The 17,922-nt window shown below is 37.1% G+C and overlaps 2 protein-coding genes across 5 annotated transcripts in view; both read left to right on the top strand.

Moving 5' to 3' along the window:
• The first annotated feature begins 563 nt into the window (after positions 1-563).
• LOC128261925 (microsomal triacylglycerol transfer protein) lies at positions 564-4,688 on the top strand. Its single transcript, XM_052995871.1, has 6 exons — positions 564-796; positions 1,712-2,511; positions 2,566-3,496; positions 3,565-4,105; positions 4,171-4,338; positions 4,398-4,688. Exons 1-6 carry the CDS (start codon positions 739-741, stop codon positions 4,546-4,548), a joined length of 2,649 nt encoding a protein of 882 aa, XP_052851831.1. The 5' UTR covers positions 564-738; the 3' UTR covers positions 4,549-4,688.
• Positions 4,689-5,052: 364 nt separating this feature from the next.
• The window catches only part of LOC128262957 (GTPase-activating protein skywalker), a 42,382-nt gene continuing 29,512 nt past the window's right edge, over positions 5,053-17,922 (top strand). For 3 of the 4 annotated variants that reach the window (XM_052997551.1, XM_052997549.1, XM_052997547.1), the window contains exons 1-2: positions 5,053-5,200; positions 7,047-7,268. The gene's annotated coding sequence lies outside the window, so the exon portion shown is untranslated. The remainder of the gene's footprint in view (positions 5,201-7,046; positions 7,269-17,922) is intronic. The other variant, XM_052997554.1, reaches the window with a different exon arrangement.

Here is a 17,922-nt window from a genome sequence, read left to right as displayed (position 1 = left end):
ACCCGGGAATTAATATATATATACCTTAGAAAAAAGCTGAGCTAGGTAACAAAATCTGGTTTTGGTTTTGAATTGGCTTAATACCCGTTTAAGATAAGGTAATTCCAATAAATGGGCATATTATATATATATATTTTTTTTATTATATATATATATATAATATATATATATATCTTTTTAAATGTTTCCATAATCTAACTTTTGGCCTGTGCCCATAAACCTTTGAGCTATTCAACTGTAACAAAAACAAAATCGAGAACAAAACTAAAATTTTACTAAAAAATGTTTTGTATCTTTCTTTTACTTTACCTAAATACATAAAATATTGTCTACCTCTGAACCTTACGTAAATACCTTAACCATGTCCAAAGATCCAATATCACTTGTTTAACTTTGTATTTAAAATTAACGGACATCGAAACATTACGAAATGCGAAGTGGCGCCCTCTGCCATGTTCGACTAGCAGTTATTCTCACCACAGTTCTGCGATTATCAGCTGTTTATTTCCACCAATCATCGTTGATTTACAGCTGTTCTTATACTCACCACAAATCAGAGATTGAGACCGGCATACATATAGATTCTCTCGATTCTTAGCTCAATTCGGTCGGCTTTAGTTCCATTCCGCATTTAAATCCATCGGCCGACGGCTTAACAACAGTGTTATCAATGAATTAATTTAAGTTCCTCAGCCAACCTAAGATTAAGAACAGTGTCAAGCAAAAGCAACTTTAAGCATGGAGAAAAAACATACAAATTGGCAGTTCTGTCTGACCCTCTTGCTCGGATTTTTTGGTGAGTTATATTAAATGTTTGAGAGGGTAATAGGTTTTGGCGAATGCAAAGCACGTAGAAAGTTAAAACTGTTAACTAAAGTTGAATGAACTGTTTGTTGTTGCGTTTACCCACACAATCGCGTGATAAACAAACAAATTGACATTGCCGCTTCCCCCACACACGCACACCAACGAAAAGCTAAAGAGAACTTTTATCTGACACACTTTCCAATTGGACCAGCTGATTTGGGACAGTGGGCCAGAAAGGGGACGGAGGTGTTTAAGTTTTGAAGGTCAACGAAATTTTCAGCTACAGGTGTTAATTTTATCGTACGTATTTTTATAAAGCATAAAAGCATTATACATTTTTCTTGAAAGAAATTATGTTTCAATACATATAAATTTGTTAAGTTGTTTTTTGAGCAGAAACTATTTATTAAATTTTAAGACAAAAAAAAAAGGAGTAGAAAATCTAAAATTTTAAAGTGAAATGATTTCTATTTAATTAAATATTTTTATAAGAATGGGACGCTTTTATTTGTATGAAAACTTAAAATATTTTTTTTCTTAAAAATAGAAAAAATAAAATTATATGTTTATTAGTTTTACTAGGTATTTTAGGATATTCAATATAAAATGAAATAAAAACGAATTTTCTTCTTGACAAGAATAGAACTACCAAACAAAACCATCAGAAACGACCTTTGGTGTTTATCACCCCATCCATCCATCAAATTATCTCTTCCTCATACATTTTTATTCCACGTTACGAGATAACGCCGCCCACTGTGCAGGGCCACTTGTTGATAACCTCGACCCAGGCTAAGTAAATGAAAAAATATCAGCGTGTGGCTCTGCTTCTGGGTGAAAGTTATAACAATTCGATTGACTAATGACGTGTTCCTTTCTTTCTGCTTCACCCACATTTTTGTAGCCCAGGGAAGAACGGCTTTAATCTCTCCCAGTAGCCAGCAAATATTTAAGCTGCAGAATAAAGTGATTCTCGCGGAACTGGGAAGGGATTCGAGTGCCAAAGAGACGAGCTATAAATTTGAAACCGATCTGAAGATCAATTCGGTTTGGAGTCAGGATGAAGATCAGCTACTGGAGGTTTTCATCAGTGGGAGCCGAGTTGATGCCTCTGGAAAAGCCCGTTCCATTACTCAAATACCTGATAGACCTTTTTATATCAGTTTGGTTAAGGGACAGCCTGAAAAGGTCATAGCTCATACTTCAAAAGATCAATCCCTGCTGAATTTGGAACGCGGAATTGCTTCCCTTCTGCAGTTGAGATTGACTGACTCCCAGGAGGAGGAACTGGATGTTTCCGGTCTGTGTCGAGTATCCTATAATGTCAAATCCTCAACGAAAGTGGAGAAAATCAAACGAGACTGCTCTCTTTGGGATCTCAGGGTTAATTCGCATCCAGAAGAAGCTCTGGGCCTTACTCACCAAGCCCAGGAACAGGTCTCCTATGATCTCTCTTCAGATGGATCTCTTTTAAAGGCAGAGGCCGTGGAGAATCATCGCCTGAGCCTAGCAGCCAAGCCCGACGTGGGAAGCTCCGTGAAGAGCACTCTAACCTTGCAGCACATTTCAATAGGATCGGAGGAAGTCAAGCAGCTGGGAGTAGACAGTTTGGAGGAGGCCATCCAGAGCCTGCTGGAATGGTATCGTGTATTCGAGCTGGAGTCCGATGTAGATGGTTTGATCAGCGAGATCAAAGAGCAAACTGTAAGTAAGACATACGATTATGAATTTTTAAATTGAAAGAGTTTCTTTTTTCAGCTTGAGGAACAACTTAAAGCATCTCTGAATGACCTGCAATCTGAGGACGTGGGCAAATCCTCGCTGGCTCTAGCTTACGTCAAGCTTATCCCTCTGGCTCGCGTCTCGAGGCAAGAGCAATTCGAGGAACTGCTCAAGGATCATTCGAAACTGCTGCCCCTGTTGGTGGATCTTTTTGGTGCTGTTCAAACCTTCGAGGCACATAATGCCACCTTTGGATTCCTCTACAATCAGGAGGAAACTACAAACGAGCATTTAGAACTGTTAGAGAAGTATTTGCAATCCCTAGCGGTGGCCACGCATCCAGATAGGAAAATAGTTGAGCACCTGTTCGGATTACTAGAGCTGGAATCAACCAAAAAGCAGTTCAAACTGAGGGAGACCATTATCCAAACACTGGCCACCTTGACCCGCCAAAGTCGATTTGGTGCTGATGATTCTTTGCTGAAGCAGGTTCGAACTTATCTCCTGCAAGGCCTCGCCTCCAAGGAGCCCACTTTGTATATCCGGGGACTGCAAAATCTCCAGGACCCCGTCACCATTGAATCCCTGCTGGAACAGGCTCAAAGTGGCGAGGAGCCCAATTTATCGGTAGCTGCTTTGCAGGCCCTGAAAGCATTTCCCCCGGGCATCTTTAATTCCTCGCATCGCCAGCAGTTTGAGAGTATCTTCTATCAGCGAAAGCGACGATTTGATAGTTCCGCTCGCACTCTGGCTCTGGATATTATCCTGTCCCTAAGGCCAAATCAGGAGCAATTGGGTTACCTTTTGGATTACCTAGCCTCGACTGATCGCCAATTTGAGATCAAAACCTATGTGCTGCAAAAGCTGAGAATGCTGGCTGAAAAGTGTCCACGATTCAGGGCTTTATTCGTGACGGAGTTGGCCAAAAGGAGTCAGGTGAACAACTACAATGTACTGGGACAAAAGGGTATGTGTTTAATTTTATCAAGCCCTAAATTAACTTACATCACATTACGTCACACCAAAAACTTGCAGGTCTCACCACTGTTCTTACCCGTCAAATTTCCTTGGCGCCTGCCTTTAATGAATCGCTTTTAAGCACCCAGGAGGTCTACCAAGGGATCCTCAAGCGTGGCTCCGTGGAATTCTTGCTCCACGCAGGACGCTCTCAAGCCAGCAGCTTCAAATTGGGCATCTACACTGCCGGATTGGGTTCGCTGGTGGGCGACGGTGACTCCGGCGATGGAAATGACAGAATCCCAGCGGATGATCAGATGGACGGCGAGGAAACCGTCACCGCGGGCATGGAAATCAGTGTGCAGGGTGCCCAGCTGCGGCCCCTGATCTTCTTCAGCGGTCAGACAGAGCTAATGGGTCATGTGTGGGGAGGAAGTGCTTCGGACTCGACGCCAGCCTACCAGGCAACCACTTTGGCACAGGATAACGAGCACTACATAATCCTAGCGTCGGGAGCCACTCTACATTGGCAAGTGCTGGGCGCCAGGAGTGTGGATCTCAATGGCAAGGTGGGATTTAGCCTGTGGAATCGCAATGCTCAAACGGAGATCCAGCAGAAGTGAGTGGGGTGCTAGAAATTATAATAACGAATTATATTTTACATTTTGTATACTATATTTTTAGCACTGGCAGCGCTGTCTTGGGTCACGTGGCCGTTGGCTTCACCTATGCTAAATTAGTGCAGGATTTCAGTCTGACCCACGAACCGAAGTTAAGTCTGAATGCGGATCTGGACTTCTATAGTGGTATAAAACTATGCATGCAACTTCAGAGACCCGAACAGCTGCTAAAGTGAGTTTTTTTCGGACTATTAGTTACATGCCCATATTAATTTCTTTGTTTCCACCCAGACAAACCAATATTCGTTCGGTTTTCCTGCAATCTGTAGGTCGTCCTTATGCCAAACACGTGCGCTCTTCGCTCTCTCACAAAACCACGGGCTGCACTTTTTCCCTAAATCAGAAGAACAACGAAATGTGCAACACTATATTTAGCGAATAATAGAGATTTTTTCAAAAATTATTGGAGATTCCTAAAACAAAAAGAGATAAACATATAAATACTTTAATGCTATGCTAAAAACTCAGAGATTAAGACTCTATAGTTGTAAACTCAAACGAACAAAGACAATTTTATTTTCAAACGCTTCAAATCTTTTTATTTTTTGAGCATGTTTTAAATTTATTTGAGTTTAATGTGGAAACTATGTATTTTTGGGAAAAAAAAACACTTTTTTCATTGCATTTTTAATATTTGGATTTAAAAATCGCGCTTCTAGTGTTTCAAATTGCTTAAATGTCAAAACTGCTTACGGTATTTTATATACTTTTGGTATTTTTAAAGTCAAACTCGTCTGAATTTTTTTGTTTTTACATATGAAAGATTTGTTAGTTTCGTAAAAATACAACTTTCGGAATTTTCAGCAATTTAGTTGTAGAGTTTTTTAACGATTCTGCAATTTAATTGTATAGGTAATACCCCAAATAGGTAAAACACTGAAAGGTATTTAATGTAGGAACGGATGGTATTTTTACTATTATCGACACGGTTACACTGTTCTTGAGGCCGCGGCAAAAAAAAGTGCACAAATGCTCGAAAAGTAAATAACAATATTGCGAAATCATCAGTTAAAGCGCAACTCAGACTGAAAAAGGTTAATAAAAGCTAAAGTCGTAAAGGTTCAATAACGGAAGCTGTGCAAAAAATTAGGCCACTTGCTCTTCTTCTTTTTTTGGGAGCATTAGAAGGCTCGTCTCACACACTCACACAAATGGCACATCAAAATCCTAATCCAATTGCCAGTAAATAAATACTCCTATTTGTCAAGTTTAAAAGCGAGTGATGTTAACATTCAATAAATCGATATTTGTGTCGCCGATTTGCGCATTATACTAAAGTGCTAAGTGAAGTACTAAAATTAACAACTTTTTTTTTGCTTCTTTTATAAACACTTACACAAACACAATTGGAGTGAGAGAGAGACCAAATGGGAGAATAGGAAAGAGAGTGAGAGAGTTGTTGTTGTTGCGCTATGAGACGTGTTCCGTTTATTTTCTTATTATTCATGTGTGTGTGTGGGAATTTCTGCTGCGTGAAGTTGCATTAAAAAAAAACACGTGTGAAATGTTCTGCAATTTAGCTTTTTATTTTGCAAAATTTGAATATCGGCTAAGGGAGAACAGCCTACTGTCAAAGTGCGTTTGTTTTGCCACCAAATTAATAGACGTTACCCGACGATATTAACATAAATTAACCGGCGAAATTAGCATTCGTATTTTTCATTATCGCACCCATACAGGAACAGTAAAGAAAGAGAGTAAATAATTGGAAAGGAAAAAGAGAGTAAGATCCACCCAAAAAGATCTTGCCCCTCTCTCAACCTCTTTGTTAATAAGCCAATAATAATAATCGTAGAACTCCACAAATAAATAATTCTACCTTCTTTAAAAAAAAAAACATTTTGCTTGCATCATTTGCTATATACTCAGCATACTCAGAAAGTTCTAGAAGTTTTAGGACCATTAACCCAAAGTACAACTATTTTTTTGAACAGCATTGTTAGAGGGGACACCTTTTTCCCCTCTCACACTTGCGCATTGCCTCTCTCTCCCATTCGCCCATTCTGCTATTCTCTTTCTTTTTATAACGGTATTAATTGCTCTCCTTATCTTCACTAGAAAAATATACATATAGCATTCCAAAGGAATTTCCAAGCTTTTCATTTCGTAGGCTTGCTGGTTTGATATTTAAAAAAAAAAATACAAATTTATTTTATGTTTATGTTATTTTTTATATTTTATAGCTCGAGATGCCACTCTCATACTTTCCTAAATCTCTCTGGTTTGACATCGAACCTAAGTCGTCCCACAGTGGGCTTATTTTGTTGAATAAATTCATAATTTGTAATTTAACTTATTGGATACTTATTTTATTGAACATTTAGATTTTCCTTTTCTGTTAAAGGAGAGTTAATATAAATAAGATTTAATGAAAAGGTAATGTACCAATTAGTATTGATTTCAAAAACCGTTTGTACTTTAATTGGCCTGCAAATTTTTTTTGTCGGTTGGCTCAAATCATTTTTAGCCCACTGTTCATCAAACCTAAGAGAGCGAGATATGTGAGAGAGGTTCGAAGACACTGTGAACGAAAATCTATTTAAGCAACTCGCAAAACGCGCTCTTTGTTATTGCACGATAATTTTTCGACCGCGCTGCTTGTGTTTTCGGTTCCCGTTCTATAAATGAAATACAAAATATAAACATCAAATATGGATATAGGTCGATTGGAATTAAATCACTTTAAGTGCAAGTTATAAACGATTTAAAGATATTTAAATATATTTTTAACAATTCGCTCGTAATTACCTTACTCCCTCTCGCTCTCTGTGTGTTTGTGTCTGTAAAGGCCAAAGAGCGCCCGCCGCCTTTTCGCGCGCCACGCCCCCTCGGGCAACGGAATAAATTGGGTAAAAAAGAATATATATCTTGCTCTTTTAGAATTTACCTGTGAAAGTGAAAACGTGACAACACGATAAAACGAACGAGCAAGCAAAACAAAAATCGAGTGCATAAAAAACAACGAAAGGAGGAGGAGACAAGGAATAAGAACAAGTGCAGCAAATCAGAAAAAAGAGAGAACGGAACAAGAACACAGAAAAAAGTCAAAAATTATCAACGAAGGAAGGGCAAAAAAACCCAAACAACAGCAGAATTCGACAGGTACAAAATATTATATCTCCCATTTTATCTCTGTTTCGAAAGGAATTTGTCATGGGGTTTCTTCTATTTTCTTTATATATTTTTCGATAAATTTTTTGCAAATCATGGGGACTAAAGTTTCAAGCAGAAAATGAGTATTAAGGGTGATTCATTGAGACCATAAATTTTATTCAAATTTTTCTTCTCCTAAATTCCCACTAAATTTTATAAGCCTTAAAATTCCGTCTTTTTTACGCTTTCATGTGCTCTTTCATACGTAACTGATTAGATAGACGTTTTTTTTGGTTCAACCTTGCACAATTTATGACGGCAGCAAACCATGTTTTTCCAGGTTGATAGTGAACTAAAGAGTTAAAAAATTTTAAAAGGTGTTTGTTCAGGTCTTAAATTAACGTTATAAATGAAGAAGTTTAGTTATTTATGAAATTTGCAGTGGGATTATGTTAGGTGGATAAAATTCTTTATACATATATTGTTTGTGGTAAAGTACATTGTTTTATGCTGCTAAATGTGATTTACTCGGTATGTGGTGTAGAAAAGGGGATTTTCAACAAAACTGTCGACCATAAATTTGTGATTTTTCTAAGAAATTTTCAGTGTTTCTCCGAATCCCAAATTAGATAAAAGTTTTATGTCTTGGTTATTACTTCCTATGACTCACACAAATAAAAAATTATTTGGGTTTGACATGCTACGATTGTATAAAACTTGCCCTTTGAGTAATTATTTATAACTTTGTAGTCCAAACATTTCCTTAAGCGGTAATTACCTCGCATTAGGGAATATAAATTACCTAATCTATAAATCGCTTGCGAAATTTCGTCGAAAAAGCACTGCGATCAGCAAACAATTGCCGAAATTTCAATTTCTAGGCGAGACTATCTTATCTATGGGTAAGATTTCCCCAAAAACGAACCAATAAAATCGGAAAAAATAGTAATATTATTAACATGTCTTTGGAAAATGGAGTATTTATCTGAACACATTTGACTGGCAATGGACAAATTGTATTTGGGTAAACTGTCTGTCAGCTGGTTCCATCGAATCGTTCGCTCACGTGAGTTGACCGATACAAAACGACTTTTCAAATTTGCCTCACAAAATCATAAAAAGTCGCCGTGCAATTTACAGATCCGGCAAGCCAGCCAGTCAGAAAAAATAAAACCAAAGCTGACCGACTGGAATCAGAATCAATCGATTTCAATAAGTAAACGTCGCTTTGCACTGAGTTTCACATCCATCCATTTATCCAATCCACACAGGAAAAAATGTATTTCAGGCTTAAAAAAAAGAAACTAAGTAAAGAATGATCATGTTCATGTCTTTTAAACTTTGAACTAGAATAATAATAATACCAGTTTTGGTGGATAAAAAAAATAATTATTAAAAATGTAATCTACCCAATGCGACCCCCAACAACTAAAAATTTGTCTGTGTGCACCCCATCCATATCTCATATTCAACGATATGTGTACGTGCCTAGGTGACGAGAACGTGATTTATTCGGTGATTCACGACGATTATTGTCCCAGTGCAACCGACAAGTTTCTGTCTATAAATTCCACAATACGTTCAGTGTGCTGGGTTATTGAACTCTGCCAAAGGGTCTGAACTTTATCAAGAGTAACCAACTAACCCAGTGTCTCCACCCTTGACAACGCATTTTAGGTGGGCAGAAAATCAATATTTTTTCGGTCAACTCTCCCCTCTTAAAACGCTTGGCTTACCTCTGCTTATATTTGTTTCTGTGGCCGCATGAACGTTGCACAAACTGCCCGCACGTTGGCCGTAAATCTGGCTGGGTTTGTCATGGGACCTGGTTTATGCTAAATTACCAGAAAATTAATTGTTTCTGCTTGCGTTTGTGTCGACAAACAACGTCAAAATTGTCCCCTTTACGGGTTACGGGTCGAATGTGTTAAGTTAGGTTAGTATTATTACCGAGGGCAATGCTCAAAGTTGATATTGGAATAACAAAGTATCATATTTCATTAAGTAAAAATCCTATTTTGAAATGAAAGATTTTATTAATAATTACCAACCCTTCAAAAAATCCCAATCTTTTCTATTTTTGTTTATTTATCACTTGTTAAAAGAAATTTCGGCATTCTATACAAACTCCAATTACTTTATTGATATCTGATTATTATTTGTCGTACATCTACAATCTTCAAATGTTTTCCCAAAAATTCAAAAAATCGTTTTAAATCTGTTTTTTTCCGTGTTTATAAAAATAGCCTACTATAAATTGCGTGAAGTTGATTAATTTTGGTCGAGCTGACGACTTTCTGCTTTTATCCATTTAATCGTGTGTGTTATCACACATTGGACATGATCACCTGATTTAGATACCCGGGAAACTTCACACATCGGACCGCTCCACTTTATGAGAGGCTCGCGAAATTGAAAGCCCACACGCTCATAAATCCTAATCAAATTTATTAAATCAAGTACTGGCCGCCACAAACAGAGGAGCGAAACAAAAAAAATACGCCCACCAGATAAATTTTCTACACTCGAACATAAAAAAAGCGAGACTAAAATAAAATTAAATATAAAACGCAGCACATGAAAGGCAATTCGCGCGATATGAGCGCATTGCTCCATGTACATAAATCCTATATAGAGAGCTGATACATGGCGGGCATTTGCTCGAGATACCAAACAATAAATTTGTGCCCGACTTTGGATATGACTTTGTCGTTCGTTCGTTCGGTAATTGTGCGCCATTAATTTGTGCAAGTAATTTCATTGAGCCCGTTTGTTGACAACAACTGCACCGGCGAAAATAAAATATTTAACAGATGTCCGTAGAGCTGAGCCCCGATATCTGGTGGTTATTGAATATAAGTTAAATAACTGGCCGCAGGGTAAATATTTCTACAACTTTCCCCATTGATTAAATAACCTTGATTTCGCCTGACATCGTGTTGCCGTGTTGTAAACGTTATCCGTGCAGTCGGATAAGCTGTAAATCAATAACCCGATCTGGTTATCAGTTGTTTTTTTTTGCCTGGTAGGAAGTGTTGTTAATGTTAGCTAATCAATGGGTGGGTATGTAAGTCAATTATAAACGGACAAGATATGGATACATGCCAAAAGCGCAGATAAGGGATATTTCGGTCAATTAGAATGAAATATAGATTTATTAATTAAATATAGATTTCTTTTTTTATATTTGTTTACCAATTTTTATCTTAATCATTTGAGTTTATTGTTTTTTTTTTAGAATTGAGAGAGATAACCTGTGAAGTGTCTTAAAAAATGTATCTGAACTCTTATATGTAAATGTGTATTCAATGGTTCATTGTTCTCTTATCCGTTGTTATTCACAATTGACTTATTGCAAGCTGACTTCAGGTCCCTTGTGGGTCTGTTTTGAATTATACTTATCCGCTGGCTATTCCAGTGGGTGGTCACTTTAGTGGGCTGATAACAACCTTAGCTTGTGTTCAGAATGCATTGTGGCAATTTATCCGCTGTGACAATTTCCATACTTAAACACCAGTAATGCCCCAGAGTCGTTCTCGTCGCTCTGGTCGCGTTGTCACTCTTCATTGAGATAAGTTCAATTCGCATAAAAGCCATAGTTGGTTGGGGACTTACTTGAAAACATCCGGCCCGAGTCTTTTGTATCTAAATCTGCGACGAGACCCGAGGAAAACCAGTGAAGGCAGCCAAAAAAGAGTAGCTTATCTGATCTTAAAAGATACGTATATTATTTATTTGTATTTATTTTCAATTAAACGTGGGAAGTTTACATAAAATGTTTATACTTGTTAAAAAATCTTTTAAGGACTTTTACATTAATTATGTGTCGCTCAATTTGTTTTTAAGATATGAGATGTTCTGTTTACTTGATATTACATTGATATTTAATATTATCGTTTGGTTTTGAAAATGACTTTCGTTCCTTGGAATTATTTTTCCCTGTGCATCCGAACAATGGGCCGCGTAGCTTGCTTTATTTCGCGCATTGTGCTTTGCATTCAGGCGTTTATTTTATTATACATATTTGAATAAAGTGAATTACGCGCAGAGCAGACAAAAAAAAAGAACAGCACAGAAAAAGGTCCCAGACGCCAATGTGTGCTGAACTCCGCCCGCCGACGCTTAATTGAATTGAAAACTGCAAAATGAAAACTGAAAACTGAACCTAAACCGGACTGAACCAAACCGAATGAAAGCGAAACGATTCCCGCAGAAGCCATCAACGGAATTCAGGTTGTGCGATTTGCGAAAAATTCTTGAGCTTCGATTTGAAGTCTCCGGGTTCCTTGCTGTTTTGCTTGCATATATTATGTGAATTGTTTATTTTCCCCTGGCTAATTTGAAGCGCTTTCGATCGTTGAGTGATTCAATTATATGGTTTTTTTCCCCTGTTGTGCATTTTGCCTCTGGGATAATTCAATTTATTTCTGCGTGGGCCGGGGTCGGTGCAGATTTGTTTTAATTAATAATTTGTATTTTGTTTGGCGTGTTGTGGATGCAAATTGTGATGCTTCCGGAAGTGTCAGTCATGGTCACTAATTATTCAGCATCTGCTTTGCTTTCCTTCGATAAATGAATATAAATTCCCACAGCACAGCTAGGTAGTAAATTTAATGTGCTATTTACGGATCGGGAAAACAATCAACTGTCTTTTATTTATTGAATCTAAGGATGGAACAAATGTTTTAAATTGTTTGTTACTAGTTTACTAACGCTTATGGTGTTGTTAGTTTGTTAATATGTAGCGAATTAAAAGTTTATACTTTGATTACTTTCAAACCGTTGTAACGCTCTTGACCGACGTTTTAAAGTCTAAAAATTACGCAAGAAGAAATTTATGTTATTTACATTTAAAAACTTCAATGCCCATTATCTACCGTTTTCTTTAATAAACATCACTTTGACTAAAAATCACTGTGAATAACAAATTCATAAGAGACCTTTTGAAAGCAAATATGTCCTATTGTAATGATCTTAGCGTTCCTATGCGAAAACATCGATTAGTCAAATCTCTAATTAATCCGAAACTCATATAGAAATGTTATCCGTGGCTATCCGCTTCGATGTCCAAGTAAATATAAGGAATTTCTTGGAAAATATTCCATTACAAAGTTGCAATTGACGCAAAACTGCTGCATCGCAAGCTCAACTTTGTTAATTCTGCGTGTCTGTGAAATTAGCGAGGTTTGTTTGCCTACGCATCCATATTCCGTATTCTCCGGCCATTTGACGAACGTGATCGCACAATAAGAGGGCGGTATTATTCGGTTAAGAAAGTTAGCGAATCATGAACACGCCCACCCAACCGAACCGAGAAAAATGAACTCTGGCGCTGGCAAACTTTGCCGAAATTGTATAAAATGTTAACTCGTGCCTAACCTAAAATGGTATTGTATAATAAACGATACCAAATTACACAAAATGCAGGGGCCCACAGACACTGGCACGCAAATGAACACGCTATAAATATTTAGAAACAAGCCTCCCATTGTTTACAAAGGCAAATAACAAAAACAAAGTGAGCGCTAAAAAAAAAACGAACAAAAAATCGGCGATAAAGCGAATCAACTCAAAAAGCACGTGACGATTTTGGCGGCTAAATTGGAATCGAAACGCAAACCCAAACTCGGGTCTCGAATATCATTGGAGTTCGCTGGAATGCAGAAACAAGTGTACGGACAATAGCACCGCGTTAAATGCGAGAGACTGACTCATAAAAATGGCTCTTACATATTTTGGCAGAAATTGGCGAAAACATATGCCATGTAGGTACTCCTATATATATATATAAGTGAGTAAAAAATATATTATGATGCCATGATGATGGCATCGAACCGGTTCCCCGCAGCCAGTCAGCGAAAAATTCAATACCGCCAAATGCACATCGATGATCAAGCTACAGTATATATAAAATATACCAATTGTTTTTAAAAGAAATTTTTGTTTTAATTTGCAAAATGTATTTTTTCTGTATATTGCATTGTATTAAAGCATTACTTATGCATGGTCACACTGTTTAATGCAGTGTGATTAGCTAACTTTAATTCCAACTCATGGAATCTTTTTTAATTCTTTCTCAAAACTCAACAAGTGTTTTCCTAAATTTTTTCTAAGTTAAAACTTCCGTTTAGGCAATGTCTACCGTAAGTGGATGATAAAGTTTCTTACCAGTGGGAGGAGTATGATCTGGTCACACGCTCCGAGGTTGGCCATTGCTAAGATTTACAATCCAGCCAATGTCAGCGACTTTAGGCGCTGACCACTATTTTAAGTCAGCGGACCAGGTCTGACTTAGAGCTCGTGACACAGTCCCACAATTTAAACACTTATCAATGGCTGCCAAAAAAACAAATACTCGCAAAACAGAATTAATTTGCCGACGCTTATCAGCGAGTTTCTCTCGTACTTGCAAACGGACTTTAAATGCTTTATTTCTTATCGTCAAAAATATAAATATTGTGCGTAACTCTGCTTATTTTATGCCGTCTACGCTGGTTCTAATTCTGAATTTATGGCTCATTTTAAAACATTTGACATAACTATATCTTTTTCGTTTGTTGTCTGTAATCGGTTGTATCATAAGTACAGATAGTTGAAGGTTGTAAAAATATTGATTTGATATAACAAATTATTTTTTCATATATTTGAGATTTCAAAATATAGGTGTTTATTTTGGGCAGTGCTATGAGTAAGCTAAATTTGATTTTTTTACTTTAATATTATTAATCGAGCCATGTTCGGCTATTTTTATTTTCAAATTAAAGTCATTAATATTTCAGCTTATCATGACCACGTTTTTGAGGAATATATAGTTTATAGATTGTATAATCTAAGCAAAACTCATTCCAAGTAATCTTAATTCGTTTAAACTTCTGATTGGTTAAACCTCAAGAATTTCCGAAACAAATAACGTAAAAGTATTTTCTAAAATATGCCTATTTGCAATATTTAAATTATAGTTTGAGTAATTTATGGCCATATCTAAATACTAGCCATATTTACAAACAATCGGCGTTAAAATTGTTTATTAAAGCAACTTGAAATTTCCTTTGTGTGTGTTGCAATTCGCCGAGTATAAACAAAAATGCTTTGGCCTCACCACCCCCATGGTTCCATTATTTTGAATCCAAGGGGTCGGATGTGTCGACAGGGCGTCAGAACTTACATTACTTTCTTATATAACAGCACAGTTCTTGGCCATGTTTTCCGTTTCGTTTTCCTCCATCCATTTGGCGTCGTTTTAGGAACCATTAGCTGCCCCCGAGGCGACATATGGGAATGTCTATTAAATTGGCCATGTAATTAGCCATAATTCCAGTGCAACTGCCACGGCTGCTGATGTCTTCATAAAAATTTCATTGACCTGGCCTAAATGCGAACATTAGCTCGTGATGGCTGTATAGAAAGCGTTTTACATGCATATTAAGTGTCAAATAGTGGCAAATTAGCCACAAAATGACTGCGTTAGTATATATATATAGTATATAATATATATATATATATATATATATTGAAATATTGCCATATGGTTGGGATCGAATGTTCGGTGGCATTGTGTAATTATTTTTGGGCTTATGGTTATTTGAGTAGTTTTAGAAAATTTCCCCTCGGCTAACGCGTCGTATGAGTAATATCGAATGCCTTTCATCCGCCGTGTTATCCAAACAGAAAAAAACCCACAGTCCAAATAACAACCTATGGCAATCATATGACAGCAGCGGTAATGTAAACAGTTGTGGTACTCCGTACATCTATATATGATTCATATGTTTTCATTCCACCAGCCCCAAAACATTCTCAACATAGAAGGAATTGCAATAAAAAACCTGACAGCGTTGCACTTTGCTTATATTTTCAATATTTGCCCATTTTTCTGGGCTGCATTGCTAACTTTATTTTTCCGTTTCTGCCAGCTAAGCAAAGAAAACTGGGCAAGCAAATATGTTGAAAATGCGCGCTTACGTAACACATTCGCGGGAAGTTTTGTGGCCCCTTTTGGGGAGTTGGGTTGTCGGATAGTTGGATGTTGGATGGCGAAAAAGGCAGAAAAAACTGGGGAACAGAGAGCCAGAGCTTTGGGCGGCTTCAAGTGCCTCCCGGTTACGAGGTAGCCTTTGTTTGGCAGCTCCAGGGACATTACTCGTTATGTGCGAGGTTTGTTTAAGCAATACTCGAGAATTTAGGTGGCTAAACTATCACGTACTACTAAAAAAAAGTATTTCATTGGTAGTATTTGAAAAGTCTTGGGATTATTTGGAATTCGTACAAGTATTGTAAGTAATTTTCACACTTTGTATTTTAAATGAATATTATAGACAATAAAGTTACTGTATATTTGTAAACTTATGGCTTCACGCCAATAGTTCATTACATAAAAAAACCAAAGTTAATTAAATTTAATTTAATTTAATTTCAATTTGATGATTTATTTATATCTTAACTTTGACTTGTCGTGTCTAATTATAGCTGTGTCTTAATAATAACTTATAACAATTTGTTGTAATGCTATACATATTTTTATTATTTCAACCTATTCAAAAATATGTAAATGTAATAAAAAATTACTTATAAACTTGATAATGAATGTATCAGATCAACAAGGCACTTATCTGTGACATATTTAAAAGCGGTTACCGTTTTGGTTCCGCTTTACTGGTTAAGGATAACCGTTACGTTCGGTAATCCTGGATAACCCTATAATTATTTAAAAGAAAAGAATGCAATATAATATAATTTCCATATCTTAACTTATCTGAAAAAAAAAAAAATTAAATTTTGAGACATTACCACTCAACTCTCTTTAAATGTTAAAAGTCTAAGTCGTTTTTGGCTGCATTAATATTTTTGGACTCTCCTAGCTCTTTTTCAGTCTGACATAAATAAATTTCTCCTGTGTGCCCTTATTTTTATCTTATCTCATCTCTTAAAGCATTTGTTACCCAATAGTAAGTCCCACTTCAAAGCCCATTCGCCCATCTTAGCTGACTTTTGAAGTAGCTCTCGCAGCCGCCGTATTTTGTTTTTCCTGCCATTTGTCGGCAGTGGCTTTTCCTTGCGTCTAGGCCAAGTCAAGTTGGTTTCGGATTCAGTTTCAGATACAGATTCACACCCAGAGGCCTGGCCAAATGCCCATATATAAATAACAGAGCTCAGGGCCCGTTTCACGTGATTTTCTTGCCGCTGTGCTCATGTGCGATGATTATGAAATAAATTGCAGCCGCAGCTACCGTTGCCGTTGCTGCAGTTGCAGTTTTTTCTTCGGGTTCAGTGACCCGTTAGTGAGCTCGATTGTTGTGCTGCTTGTGGCAAGTGCAGTGTACAGGTTTTCCTTTGTTGCCAAAAAAAAAAAAAAAACAAAAAAAAGAAAAGAAACAGCAAAAACCCGAGAAAATACAACGGAGACCCATAAAAACCTTGCGTGTGTGGCATTTTCAGCCGTCACGAAGTCTGCCGCCAAAAAGGAAAATAATAAAAATATAAAAACATTTCGGGGGGCATTGGGCAGGGCGGTCGGAGGGAGATATACTGAAATCAGGTCAACTGCTCGGGGCCCTGTTTTAATTGTTCGAGCTGTCTGACAAATTTCAGTTTCGGTTTCAGTGGCTGTCCTTGCGGCAAGTTGAAGTTGATTTCCTTGCCAATCCATCCGCACTTGGCCAGGCTCTCTGGCTCTCTGGCTCTGTGCTTTGTCCTTTGCTTGCCCTCTGCTCCCTAGGGCGTCGCCCGCCCCTTAAATAAGCTTAAATTGATTCGACTACGCTGGGGAAATAAATTGGCTACACTTGCATCAACTGAGAATAATTGCTAAAGACAAAGAGATACATTTACTCATGAACAAATACAGATTTTTAGCATTTCATTTTATTAGGAATGAATTTCTCTTTCTTTTTATGATAAAGCTAGAAGTTTGATTGATTTGTTCAGATTTTAATTATATAAAACTCAATTCTGAACCTTCCTTATAGTTGTGATTTTTATTTTTTTATCTTGACATTGTTACATTTCATTGTTCAGTACAATCTTAGGCTCTGCTTTTATAAATTATTATTATGAATTTCAATGACTGTAACTAAAATACTATATACTATTAGTAGTTACGCTTAAAAAATACCATTTTGTTTTCTAATCTTTTTAAAAACTTTTTTCTCAGCCTGCAACATTTTAATAACATTTTATTTTCCTTACATTATCAATTTACGTCTTTAACTCCCTTTCAATGTTTTGTCAAGATTGAATTACAAGGTTTCACTAACTTTATTAGAAAATCTATTTGCAGATCCTGGTTTTTCCATGGTCCTAGCCACCTCTCACTTTCCCTTTCATTTGCTCATGCGTGCGTTGGTACTTTCATTCATTGATTTCGGAACCCTCCTTCCGCTCTCTCTCTTCTGAAAGTCTCCCCTTCCACATTTTCCCCTCTCTTCGCTTATTTCCACCCCCTCAACAAGCTTAGTACACACCCAGTTCAAGTTGCGACTACGCAATTCTATCTTTGTTGTTATTTTTCGGTCTGCTGCTGCTGCTGACGCAAAGTGTCCTGTCACACCCACACAAGAATAAATAAAATAATACGCCAACACATACAGATGTATATGTATGCACCAGATAACGCACACGCCCACACAATAAGCCCTGCGTTGTCCCACATTTTCTGTACTTTAAG

The sequence above is a fragment of the Drosophila gunungcola genome, unplaced genomic scaffold, assembly GCF_025200985.1.
Source record: "Drosophila gunungcola strain Sukarami unplaced genomic scaffold, Dgunungcola_SK_2 000001F, whole genome shotgun sequence".
NCBI classification, from domain to species: Eukaryota; Metazoa; Arthropoda; class Insecta; order Diptera; family Drosophilidae; genus Drosophila; species Drosophila gunungcola.
This window is presented reverse-complemented; position numbering and strand designations above follow the sequence as displayed.

Coding starts and splice junctions, on each gene's coding strand:
- LOC128261925 (XM_052995871.1), top strand. CDS start 739: ATGGAGAAAAAACATACAAATTGGCAGTTCTGTCTGACCCTCTTGCTC. Junction 3,497..3,564: donor CAATGTACTGGGACAAAAGG/GTATGTGTTTAA, acceptor AAAAACTTGCAG/GTCTCACCACTGTTCTTACC. Junction 4,339..4,397: donor AGACCCGAACAGCTGCTAAA/GTGAGTTTTTTT, acceptor GTTTCCACCCAG/ACAAACCAATATTCGTTCGG.